This window comes from Protopterus annectens, chromosome 2.part1 (genome assembly GCF_019279795.1).
Source record: "Protopterus annectens isolate FY-2018-M chromosome 2.part1, PAN1.0, whole genome shotgun sequence".
In the NCBI taxonomy this organism is placed as follows: Eukaryota; Metazoa; Chordata; order Ceratodontiformes; family Protopteridae; genus Protopterus; species Protopterus annectens.
This window is the reverse complement of record NC_056729.1, coordinates 630686240-630699738: the sequence shown is the minus strand read 5'-3', so window position 1 is coordinate 630699738 and position 13499 is coordinate 630686240. Positions and strand designations below refer to the sequence as shown.

General features: G+C 39.0%; 1 protein-coding gene across 1 annotated transcript in view; it reads left to right on the top strand.

Annotated features, from left to right (window-relative positions):
- The first annotated feature begins 889 nt into the window (after positions 1 to 889).
- LOC122794890 (RAS guanyl-releasing protein 1-like) overlaps positions 890 to 13499 on the top strand; it is a 585796-nt gene continuing 573186 nt past the window's right edge. The window contains exons 1-2 of the mRNA XM_044063488.1: positions 890 to 1232; positions 5693 to 5874. Coding sequence (XP_043919423.1) covers positions 1096 to 1232; positions 5693 to 5874 — 319 coding nt within the window. The 5' untranslated portion in view covers positions 890 to 1095. The remainder of the gene's footprint in view (positions 1233 to 5692; positions 5875 to 13499) is intronic.

Below are 13499 nucleotides of genomic sequence, written 5' to 3'. Positions count from 1 at the left end.
AGTGAGATCAGGTTTATGAGCAAGAGAGAGATGGCACCTAGCCTAAATGAAAGAGTTGGTTCCCAGACAGATTAAAGTCAAAGGACCCACAACAAGTTTAAATGAGGAAGGAGTCCAGTGAGCAAAAAATAAACAAGGCATGGGACATCATCAGGATTAACTGTCACAACATTAAGAAAGAAGAAAAAAGTTAGGAAAGGCAAAGTCAAGCAGTCTATGGGAAGTGGAAAATTAACATTCAAAGTGTCCAAAAGGTTAAGTGAGATCAGGTTTATGAAAGAGAGAAGGCACCTAACCTAAATGAAAGAGTTGGGCCCCAGACACATTAAAGTCAAGGGACCCACAACAAGTTTAAATGAGGCAGGAGTCCAGTGAACAAGAAATAAACAAGTCATCAGGATTAACTGTCAAATCTCTGTAGTTTTAGTGAAACAGTAACGCCCAGCTAAGTTTCAGTCAACAAAGGACTCGTGCCACTGAATGCGCTAAATACTGTCACAAGTTAGTTAAAACATTCCCCAATCACCAGAGAAAAGGACTATGGTTAAAGTTGTCCTGTACCCCCAGAGTATACATTGGGTAAGAAGGTGGGTACTACCTGTTATTGTTATTTTTCCCTCAGTTAAACACTGTGTATGTGTATATGATCCATGGAGGTTTGGTGTGTGCGCACATTAATTTTAGGCAAACACTGATGTTTACATTTATGGACAGCATAATATGATTAAAGCCAACTATAACAAAGGTTGGCGTCTTAAACGCAAGTAAAACAAAGCTGCGTTAAACGTGCAATTAATACAGAAACACTGCATTTATTTTTCTAAACAGCTGGAACCTGGTGCAAACCGTTCATAATTGTAAATGGGGTAGCTTCGGTGCAGATAACCTGCTGCATGCACTTCCTCTGAAAGATAACGATCTGACAACCGTCGTCACCTGTATGAGCGTGTCAAACTATCTTTGAAACTCGTTTGTTTCCTCTTTCAAGTTTGCAAAGACAGTGTCCTGGGACGTAGCTGCACTACTCAGAAGTCAGGAACAAAAGAGGCTACAGCCTGCTGCGATGGCAAGGTGGTGGCCAGAACGGAGACACAGATGAAGGGACACCCTCCTCCTCCTCCTCCCCGCATCGTCCGACGCAAAGCGATGGGTTACAAGCGGAGGGAGAGCTGTGATGCGAACAGCGGTGGCGTCACCATGGGAACTGCGGAAACCAGAGCTGAAGAGCAGCAGTAAGTTAACAAGACGTCTCCTCTCTTCACGTGTAGTCACTAAAGCAGCAAAGTTGGGATGCTGGGGATGGTGGCAGGTCATTCCTATCAACAGTACCTGTTTTTGACTCATTATTTCCTCTGTCCCTCCCTCCTAAAATCAGTAAGACTGGAAAAAAGATGATGGATTGTAATCAGCAAGTAATGACATTCATTACAGTTAGTGGCTTCTTTTTCTTCTTACTCTACCAATTTTGTAAACCGGAGGTACTAATATTTTAAAATTATCCTTGGATTTTGAGCCCTTTTCCCTGAATAATTCTGAGATTGCTCCTGAGTTTTGTGCTGAGACGTTGAGTGCAAACGCCTTTTATTCTCCTTGGTGTTGTCCGAATCTTGCCACTCAAGTGTACCTCATTGCGAGGAACTTACCTAATTTGGAGTCTCAGAAAGTTCATGCTACTGAAGTTCCTCATTGAAAGGGTCTGTCAGGCTTTCGTTATTAGTAGTTTTAAACTGATATCCGTGGTAGAGTTGCCACCTTTTCAACAGGCAGACACATACCCACGGACAGTACAAAGGATAGAACTTAACTTTTTTGCCTAAATAAAAGCTTATTCTTGTAGCATTTTAGTTGCTTATTCTGTTTCTTATGACATTTAGGTATATTAGCTACAAAATAACTGTTTTATGCAACTATTACGTAATATATAGGACATAATTATGTCCTACAATTTCAGGACATTTGCCATTTTTAATATTTTTTGTCAGGACGCAACTGCCCAAAGAGGGACTGTCCTTCGCAAAGTGGGACATGTGGTAACCCTAATCCGTGGTAAATAATAATAATGAATCATATCAATTCATGACAAGACATATTTTTATAAATAAAACCAGCATGACCGTTTTAACCATCCTATTTGTGACCCTCTTGGTTGAAATTGTCAGCATGTGTTCCACATTTTGTCCATTTGTACCACATTATGAGGGCTAGTATTCCTCATTTTGGAGACGGAAGGTTGAGAGTTATGGAATACTGCTGCCTGCCAACATAGTGCATATTTACCCAATTTTTTTGGTTGCTTATTAAAAGAGTACTTTTAACTATTCCTGAACCGCTGCTGTCAGAGCGAAAGGGACGAGTTCGTGTACTACCAGAGCAGAGTTCACACACGACTTAGTGATTTTATTTATTTATTCAAAGAAAACAAGCAACAACAGATTGTGACACCGCAGCCAGGAATTATACCCTTCCAATACTAAATGCGACTGATAGGTTTGCTGCTGTCCAGTGCTTCAGTAGCCCTAAGCAGTAGACATGCCTTGGGACTGCAGTCAGGTCACTGAAGGTCCCGTGGCTTTTATTTGGTCATTTTTAACGTATGCACTTGTCAGACTTCCTATACTTATCAACTATCACTTGTTCACCACGCGGGCTGCTAGACGTCTGAACAACGGCTTCCTTTTTGTTAAACGTGTGTGCTCGCGCGCGAGTGAGTGTGTTTATTCATTATTTCCAGTACAGCTTCTCAGTCAGTATCCAGGAGTGAGAAGAAAAATTATCAGGAGATGAGACCCAACCTAAACCATGCACGTTGGCACTATATGGTTAGGAAATTGATTTGTGGATTGAACTGCTGGGTATTTTCAAATGATTGTGTAACCTAAATGGCTGGCGTTGTCAAATAGCCACCTTAGTAAATTTAAAGATTAGAAATTTCAGCAAGGGCAGACGAAAACTTCACAGTTAGGTCAGTTTTGAAGTCACGGTGTATAACAGTATAAGTGCTCGGGTTTCTTTTGACTGAAAAGGGTCAACAGACCAACCCACTTAACCCGGTCATCGAATAGCGATACATACATAATACATATACATACATACACCATTCATACCTCACAGCCTCTCACTCCAAGAAGTCTGGGCAAAGCCAGCAATAATAGGTTTATAGATTAGTGCTAACTGCCCTTGTCGGCCATTTTAAGCCTAGCCAAATGCCCCATGTGAAAATTAAACTCTGCATCTTATGTCTGTAAGGTAAACACCTTAATAATTATGCCAACCTTTCACAGAATACAGGCATTTGTTCGTACTAGGCTAAGGGCCCTTGTGGACCGTTTTAAACCTTGCCAATTGCTCCATGTAAGAATCAAACCACTTAGTGTCTGAAAGGTAAACACCTTAACCATTATACCAGCCTCCCAATGTGGTAATGGAGGCAAATACCCCAAAATAGGGGCAGCTTTTAAATGTTGTTCTTATAAACTTGGAACGTTGTTAGAATAATAGGGTTTGCGTTATTATGTATTTTCTGAAGGATATGACGTCTGTCATTATTTAGTATTATTTAGTGACTTCTATCCTCAATTATTTTGCCAGAAAACCGCAACTTTTATGAGGAACGTGCCAAAAAAATATGAGGCAAACATCCGGACATTCTGCGAAAATCTGGACAGTTGAGATGTGTGGTGAATTAGTATTTTGCTAAATAACTAGAGACTGGCAGGAGCTCTGACAGCGGAAGTGTATTAAAACATTGCTCCATTCATCTTCAACCCCTAAATATTGCTTAGCATCGTTTAAGTGGTCAGTCTCAGTAGGAGACCTTACTTTGAGTTTCTAACCTAGGACGTCCACAAAAATATATTATAGTTAGCTAGGCAAACTGAAGGGTTTAGCCTTAGTGGAGAAGAAGCAGCCTGTTCCTATCCTATACGCAGCAGGCTTCAGTTTAGTTATTTATTTTTATTGTTAAAAAGCAAATATTTCTTAAAATGCCACCCTGGGGGTCTTGCGTTCTTCTTGTGTTCCTCTTATTGTTATTTCGTTTTGTGGAGTTTATTTTGGGTCTAGAATCTTGTGGACATCGTGTAATGTGATTTTACTCACTGTATGTGATGAAAAAGTGTAACAAGAAGAAAAATCCAAGTGCGTGCAGATGGACACCCATGGGACTGAGGAGTATGCAGTTTTCTGTTTAACCACATGGGTGTGCAGATGACAGCACTAAGTGCGCTTATGTGTTTCTCCTAAAACATACGATGGCTGCTCTACTTCTGCAGTTTATTATGCTTTCGGTTGTTCACTCTTCTCTGTTCTTAGCATAACCTGCGGTGGATAACACTACACAGCCTCGTTTGTGCATACTGTAGCAACACCGAGCTCAGGCACATATTCTGTATTTTGATAAGTGGGCTCGTAAGTTTGTAATTAAGTCAGTATCCTCCCATTATATATGTTTCATTTTCTTTTTCCCTTTTATATTTAGTTATTGGGAGCTCCCTAAGTTAACATGTGCTTTGTAGCTCAGTGTGCAAAGACCGATGAGTCTCCAAACACTTTGGTGATGCTGGCGCAAGAAGACTTTTAAAATGGTTCCTGACTTCTGCCGTTAATCTGCTGGACCGTACTACCTACTTAGGTAAGAGGCGCCAAACTAGTTAATAAAATATGCTAGTGATGTCTGTTTGTTTGCCTGGTCATTAAGGGCCAAAACACTCCAGTCTATTGATATACAAGTAAGTATGATACACATATATATTGGAAATAATGCACCACAGATCTTTTGATTGACCGATTAATTAATAACTCGAGTAGAGCTATGTCCATGTCCTCAAGGACAGCAGCGGTATAATGACTATGCTATTTGTCTGTCTTTGAAGAACTGGTGGGCGCACAGTGGGAAAAGACTTAACCGTGGGGCATGCAGTGTGAAAGGGTGTGGAAAACTGACTTAGCGGTTACTTTAAATGAACAGGTAGACTAACTGCAATTGTTTAAACCACTACAAACTTTGGCTTGCCGGACTGTAATGCAAAATTAGAGCAGGGGACAGCTCATTCGCCAGTGTAAAGTGGAGCATAAGCAGACTTGGCAAATGTAATAATGGTGTACTTCATTAGTGGTCATGTTTCAGTTTCTCACTTTACTTTCCAAGTATGCATGTTGTGCAGTGAGGTTCTTTAGCTTACTTGCGTACTCCTTTTTTTCTTTTCTTGTGGGGGGGGGGGGGGGGATGTGTCTCAGTTTACAAAATAAACATATAAATAAATATAAGACCGCTGCACCTGTTCCTGTAGATCTGTACAAGGAGTTGCAGAACCACATCAAGTTCAGCATGAAACTTAAACCAGTAAATAATGCGCTGTGTTGGAGAAGCCGAGTCAGTATATGTCTATAATGGAGAACAGCAGTAGGTTTGAGGTGCAGTTTAGCGGTACACTGTAATTTACAGGATATGACAAAAGGTCTGCAGTTTGGCACACCAATACGTGTATCAGTTTATGTTTTACGTGTTACACCTACCATGCATGTGAGGTAGATGGTATTCTTAGCTTTGGTTCACAGCATTAGGAAGTGTGTTCTTTTATTTCTTGTAGCTGAGTTGCCTGTAGCCCTTAATCACTTTTTTTGAGGGAGTAAGTTGCCGATCGGCATTTATTTCGACTTCTTATTTTCTTTGGTATGTTTCCATTTCCTTTAGGAATTTCAGTCCGAGATGCAACACTGACATTAACTCTGCCCTTATTATGAGGCAGGCAATACCACATGTTACCAGCCCCAAACCTGCTCATAACAATCCGATTAAGACAATGATGCCACTGGGACAACTAGCCAAAGGGGCCACGTTGGAACAAGTAATCGATACGTGCATTGAGTCATTTGGTAAGTGCTTAATTTGTGTTCTCTTGTTATTGTACTTTCTGCACACACACACACACACACACACACACACACACTCACTCACTCACTCACGTGTGTGTATTTGCATTTAGAAACAACATCTCCTTCAGTAAACAACAACAAAAGCCATAATTTGACAAGCTTACATAGCTTACTGAGCAGTGTGCCTGCAGACATATATAGCAGTTTGGGATGCACAAAGCTTTTTTTTCCAAGCATGATAATAGATATAGTAGAGCACACCTGCTTATGGATATATCTGTTTCTGGATAAATTAAGCAGTCAATGGCTGGACTGTTTTATTGCACTTGTTTACTTGTGGGTGCAGTGGAAGAAAACAGTGTCCAGAGTCGGTTCAGCAGCAGTTTGTTTATTAATGTTGTTGTTGTCCTTTTGTTTGCATGCAATACTGTACTTTAACCAGTGTGTAGAAATGCAGAAGTAATAAATTGTGCATTCTTTGTGGTGTGCTGGACTGACTGGATATAGTGCAGATTAAAGTCAAAATGTATTGAATTAACACAAACAATGCTGAAGAGTAAAATTTGCATTGCATTATGCTTTGTTTTATTTCATTTGCATACTAAGTTAGGGACACAGTTCATATTTGTAAATGCATAAAAGACTCAGCTCACAGGACATGCTTTGTTTTGAAATACATCTGGTTAGATATGAGAAGGCCAGAGCATTTGAACATGGTTCCACTTTTCATCTTGGCTTGGTCTTTAGTTTGCTTTATGTACATACATTGAAATCAGAGTCAAGTATATTTTGGTCTGCCTGCCTGAGTGTTTCATTCATACTTGAAGGATTTTATTTCTGTGCATGTCATAATAGCCAGCAGTAGCCAGTGCTGCAGTCGTTGGCTTCTGGCAGGACTGTTTTAACTACTAGTGTGAAAATTGTTGAGTTTGCCCATTTCTTAAGTTAATCCTTTTCTCGTTGTCAAAATCATTAGGGCCGTAATGGAACAAACGATGTAGAAAGTGATCTGAATTTTTATTATAAAACCATTTGAGTTTAAATGTCCTTATAGTAGTTGCAAATTTGTTTACACACACACACACACACACACACACACACACACACACACACACACACACACACGTGTGTGTGTGCGTCTATGTATATATGAATGTGTATGTGTGTGTGTGTGTGTGTGTGTGTGTGTGTGTGTGTGTGTGTGTGTGTGTATTGCAAAACACATTTGACATCACTTGTTGTAGAGAACAGCTCATACTGGCTGTGCTTAGATTGTATTCATTCATTCCTATTTACAGATTATTTTCATGTTTGAAGTTAAAAATAGCTACATTATACTGAAGAACACTTATTTGTAAATTCTAAAAGCACTGTTGGATAGTTGAGATAATTTGTTAAATGAAGATGTGATTTGACGTAGTTTTTCAATGAGGTGGCATAAAGCTGTTGATGCTAAGGTGTAACATTTAATTTATACAAGTTGGTGTTATATTAGTTGCATATGTTATTTATTATAGGAGACATTTTACAGTTTACCAAAACTTAAGGTATGTAATGAAGTATTACCTTATCTATAACACATTTCCCTGACATTCTTAAATTGCCTGCAGGTTAAACAACTTTGCATAAACTGAAAAATGGGGCAAATGCTGCCAAATAAATATATATATTAATCTGTATTATCAACTGGTGATTTTTAAGGGCTGACAGCATACTCATTCAAAGCTTTAGCTGAACCAATTTCTTTTTCTCTTTCAGATATATTGACCTTTGTGTTGATGGGGGTTGGAGTTGGGGTAAGACAATCTAGACCCTAATAACTGATGTGTTACATGCTGTGCAGGCTACAATGACATGCCCACAACCAAGTTTTTTTGATGAGTTGAGGACTTATAGATAATAGATACTACCTGCATAATTACTGATGGCGACTAGTACATGTGCTCTCTGTTGCCACAAGATTGTCTACAGCCCAGATGAAAAAAAAAAGTGTGCAAGGTGTTAATCAGATGTCAAAGGGACTAGTGAGGCAATGCCATTGTGGCAGAATCTGGTTTAGTCCTGTTGTACATTTTATATGAAGGAGCTGTGATGGTAATTACAAAGTTTGTCTAAAAATGATAGCATATTGTCATACAGGTTTGTGTTGCTGTAATGTACTGAGAAGAAGGCATCGTGAACTACCCCTTGGTCAACATGAATTACCCCATGGGCTATTTGGGAAGAAAATGTATTGGTGTATTAACTGAATTGTTTCTATTTCATCAATTTTAGAAATTACTTCTGTAAACATTTTATTTTAGCTTCTTCATTTGCTTAGTTTTATGAGTTTTGGGAAAGAAAATTCTCATAATAATGGCATTAGAATATGACTTTCTAAATTAAAAATGTTACTACTCAGAGACTTTATTTTTGTAGCAGATTTTCAAAGGCCCAAATCTTAGCCAGTTATTAACATTTAGAACTCCAACCCAGTTACTGGAGTGAAGGGGCACTTTAGACTGTAGACCTGGACTTGTGTTCCAGATTGTCATAAAGTCTCTCCAAAGACAATTTCTAACTTATTTTCTAAATTTCCTTTTTATGAAAGGAGACAACATTGCATGTTGCAAATTGAAACAAGGACTGGGTGTTACTGACTTGTTCTTTGTTTTTGAAATAGTATTTTCTGCACATTATTAGCTTTATTGAAGTATAGTAGCATTGTTGACCATTTTGTTGACTTGTGGACTGATATGTTTTTGGGATTATAAATTCAAGAATCTGTTACTTGGAGCTGAGAACTGCAAAATAACATTAGAAATCAAAATAACTCATCATGTAAATGTAAGACTCACAACATGTTTTCAAGGTTGGCCTCAAACAAAATAACAGATATGGCATTCATATAACTAAAGGCAGATTGTCTAGGTTTAAAAATAACTGGGTATGGAAAAACACAGAATCTGCATTCAGTCAGAGAAAAAAAAATAAAACTTCCTAGATCAGTAGTAATACAGAAACGTGTTTATTGCCCTGCAGAATATAACTGTAGAAGCTCTAACATAACACATCAGGCTTGAAAATGGCAGCATTAAACTTGGTAGTATATGAGGTGCTGATGTTGTATCAGTTGCAGTGGATCTTGGAAGTTGCATTTAATGAAAATGTTTGCATGCAGTATGTGATTGTAAAACATCACTGGTAGAGGCAAACCTTTTATTCATAGGCTAGTTCTAGGCTAATTGCCCTTGTGGGCCATTTTAAGCCTAGCCAATTACCCCACGTGAGAATCAAACCCTGCACCTTGTGTTTGCCAGATAAACACATTAACCATTATGCCATCTTCCCACTGTGTTAGATTATTCCTCTATTTCAGGAAAGGTGTTAGTATAAGTGTTGCACAGTCCATCCTTTGGCCAGTGGTACGATCAGCAGAAATGCCACTGATCTATCCTGGGGCTTACTAGTTCCATTTCATCTTCTTGAGCTCATCCTAAAATGAAAGCATTCATAATGCAATACAAAAGGTGCAGTTTTGAGTTGTCCTTTCTTGAACATCTCACACCCATGTGCGTGCATGTGTACACACACACACACACACACACACACACACACACACGCGCGCGTGCACACACACACACACACACACACACACAAACACACTCTGTAGCATCAGGTGTCCAGTGACAGCATCTGCCATTTTGGATGACAGTGCCCATTCCTAGGTAAAGAGAGTTAAGTTTCTCAGTCATATTTCTGTAACCCCTCAAGGATGATCCTGTTCATTTCCCAAACTGACATCATGTTTGTACTGAGGTGAAGTGTCCAGTTCTTCAGTACTTGTAGACACCTGTTTGTTTGAGACTCAAATGTTAGTGTATATGATTATTATTTGTGCACAATTGCCTCAGCCCTTTAAACAGTACAGTATGTCCCAAAGAGAATCAGTTGTACTGTTAATGTCCTCTAATGATCATCTCTTATTTAATTTTCCTGTCCTTGATGTTCATTTTCATTTCTGTTATGTTTCTTATGCAGTGTATTTATTATACCTACAGTATTGAATGAATCCACACCCTTTTCCCCAGTCGTATGTATTTTATATATTTTTTATGGTCTGATACACGTTATCCCCTTTTAATAGCAAATGCAATTTTTCATTTCTGTTATGCTGTGCTCTGGTACAGAACAGTTGAAAGTGAAAATTGCTTAAAGATAGGCCTTAGCTAATGAGTATGTGATTAAATGTAGTTGTGTCCCTCTTGCCAGCTGAGGGATGACTATATTTTAATGTTGTTCCACACCCACTGTAAAAAAAAATGCTCACTGTATTTTATCAACATGGCATTGCAAGGAAATGTCTAAAGAAGGCAGTGAAACTATAAGGTTAAAGTGCTGCAGTTGCCATATATACAAGAAGCATTAAATTATGATCTTAAAGTTTGAAAGGGAACTGCAAGGGACTCACTGGTCCTATTCCTACATATACTGATAATTTCGTACTGAGAAGACTGTCAAATATAGAGCAAGCTGGTTGTTTCTCTTCCCTTCAAGCAGTAATACATGCTGCATCATTTTGAAGGAATACTAAATTCTGGGTGTTGTTCTTTTACTTGTGAGGTTGGTCTTTGTTATTGGGCTCTCCTGGGAGGATCTGTCCACATCATTATGGAGGTGTGATGTACCTGACTGGTTACTTATTTTTACACTGTCTGAAATGGACCATAAGTGACGGCATAACCATTTGTTTAGAACTGATATTAAGTTTGGCAACATATGTTTTATGTAATTTTGGTCTCTTACTCTCTTACTGAGCACAGCTGAACAGACCATCACCCCAGCTCAGCAGTGAATTTTTTTTTTTGTACTGAATTACATTAACTGGCAGTATGGTCCTGGCTCTTCATAATAAGGGATAGGCAATAGTTTATCATTTTACACTACCATGTTCTCATCCTGACAAGGAAGAACATGCAGAGATCCTAATTGGCTGGCTGTTTCTTGCTTTTATAATCTCTTGCTCCAGTCTTGTGGTATAGTTTGCTTTCCCTCACTTTCTCAGTGTAGGTCCTTGCAACATTTCCTTCAGTTTTCATCTATGTTACTTCTTCTACAGACAATAAAAAACACATAGTCTCTCCAACAAGTATGACCTGGGGCATTTTCTTCCTTCTTAGCCTGCTATGTGTCACATGATTATTATTTGAACCCAGGATATCAGTGTACATGCAGGTACTATGTCATGGCATCTTTGGATTTGGATCAAAATGGATGTGAAGTGGAGGCAATGGATTGTTTGGAATATATGGCTGCACAAGGTGGTCTGCTGACTCCTCCTCATGCGCCCACCTGTAAACTGTGAAGGAGATCCCAAAACAGAATCAAAAGTTGTATTAATCAGCAGATCTTTTGGGTGATGGAAAAGACAGTATATGCAGCACCTTTCCCAGTTTAGTAGTGCAGTCTTCTAGATTAAAAAAGCTGAGAGTTAACTATTAGCTTTAATCACTATGGTTCAATGGTATGGCAGTTTCGTGGGACAGAGAGATTTTCTATGATTTTGAGTCTGCGTGTGCTCAAGAGTGAACTGGTCATGACTAAAGTTGATGTGAACTGTGTTCAGTTTCACAGTATAGGCACCTGAGGGACAACACAGGGGCAGATATGTTTGAGCAGCTAATGCCAGCTTGATCATCCTAGGGAGAGTGGGTCTGCTAGGTACAAGGTGTTTGGTGACTCCTGGTGCTGGCTGTAAAAATTGTCCACCTGCGGAGGCCATCTAGGCTTGCTTTGTGTCAGGCACAGATTTTACCTAGCCCAATAGTGACCATCTCCTGCCCCGCTGAACAAACGGCCAGTTTGGCTGCAGGCAACAGAGCAATTGGACAGTATCCTGCAGAGGTGTGCCTAAGGATTAAAAAAAAAAGAGTGAGCTGGTCAGTGAGGCAAGTCATTGTGTCATGAGGATCTACACCAGGCTTCCTTCTTTTGTATTCTATACTATGTGAAAGTGGTTTGGTACTGTTTTTATGGATCCCTATTGAAATAGGTCACAACATTTCAAATGGTTACCTGTTTTTATATATGAAGGGCTAATTTAAGTACTTATAACTTCATCTGTGTTGCTAGATAGTTCCAGAGGGCAATTTTTATGCTGTCTGCTTGCAATACAATTTATCAGAGCCTTTGTTTTACTCTTATTAGCCACTGCAAATCCCTAGCAGGTAGGTCTTGATTTGCTGTGGTTTCACACCAAAATGGGAAACTTAGAATAAGTGTATGTGGTTACTGCTTCTGTATGATTTAGTTGAAGACACAAAAGTTTTGTTTTAATGTTGTATCACTTAAACTGTCTGAATGTAAACAATAAGATAAAAATCATATTTCTACACATAGCTAGGTGGTTGCAGCCAAAAGGAAACATATTGTTTAGTTTTTCATTCTGAAGATGGGCTTTTTACATCCTTCCTGTGAGATGAGTGTGGGAGAAGCTTCTTACAAGAAAAGATTAAGGTGTACTTTTTCTGTTTTTTATTTAATTGCATAATATATTAAGCTGGGCCATTTCCTGGTTTGTTCTTATATGGTAGATAGTGAAGCCAGGTGCAATCAAGCATTAACCACATTTTCTACTATAGCTATTGTGCTGTATGGCTTTTTATGTGTTCCTATATATGTTTGCATCATATGAACATGGAAATGGTTATCAGATAGTGAATGAGGACCATGTAGATTTCTTGTTTTGGGCTGATTGTTAGATAAGATGATTAGAGACCTGTGTCAGAACAGCATGCCAAAATATAATTTGACAGTTTCCAATACATTTTTTATTTCCAGGAACAGTTCTCATCATGTATTGTTCATTTTTGTCCGGAATAAATTTATACTATTTCCCTTTATGTGGAAAGGCTCAAATAGTAGAGGAAGGGGATCAGAACAATAAGCAGATGAGGAAAATACGATTTTAGCATGGAAACAAGAAAGACAGAACGTGAAATGAAATGGAGGCAATTGAGTAGATCTTTACTTCAGACAACAGAAGATTGCAGTAAGTGGACTTCTTACAATGCATAAAGCAGAAAAGTAGAAGAATGTCATGCAGGAAACTGGACTGTGACCAAACTGGAAGGATAGAGGAGACTCAAGTCCAACAGCTGCACATCCCAACTGTCAGAGAAATCCCTTACAGTTTCATTATTGACAGGAAGTCCAGTTTCTCATGTATCAAATCAGTAGTTGATTTTGGAATATAAAGCTCTTGTGTAGCCCAGGGTGTCTCAGACTATTTTTTTCAGGCCCAGGATTACATCTAGATTGCATTGCTTTGGTCAGCCGGTAACCCAGGAATGTATCAAGAGGTTTTAAGTAAGTGTGAATGTCTCATCCACTGTTATTTTTGCAGTCTAATCTTTTAGGTAAGGATATAGCCCCTTCCCAAGGGATGGTTCTGTGGCTCACATTTTTGCATAGGGTTAGATTATATTCCTGTCCGACTGGTCAGATCATTCCTAATTACCTGAAAGAGAGGGAGACCCCAGCTTTCAGAGGGAGGCTAACTAGATCTCTTCACCATACCAAGGGCTGAGGTCCTTATGGGTGATCCTGTACAGTTAATTCCTGAATGGATTTAACTGGGAAAATGA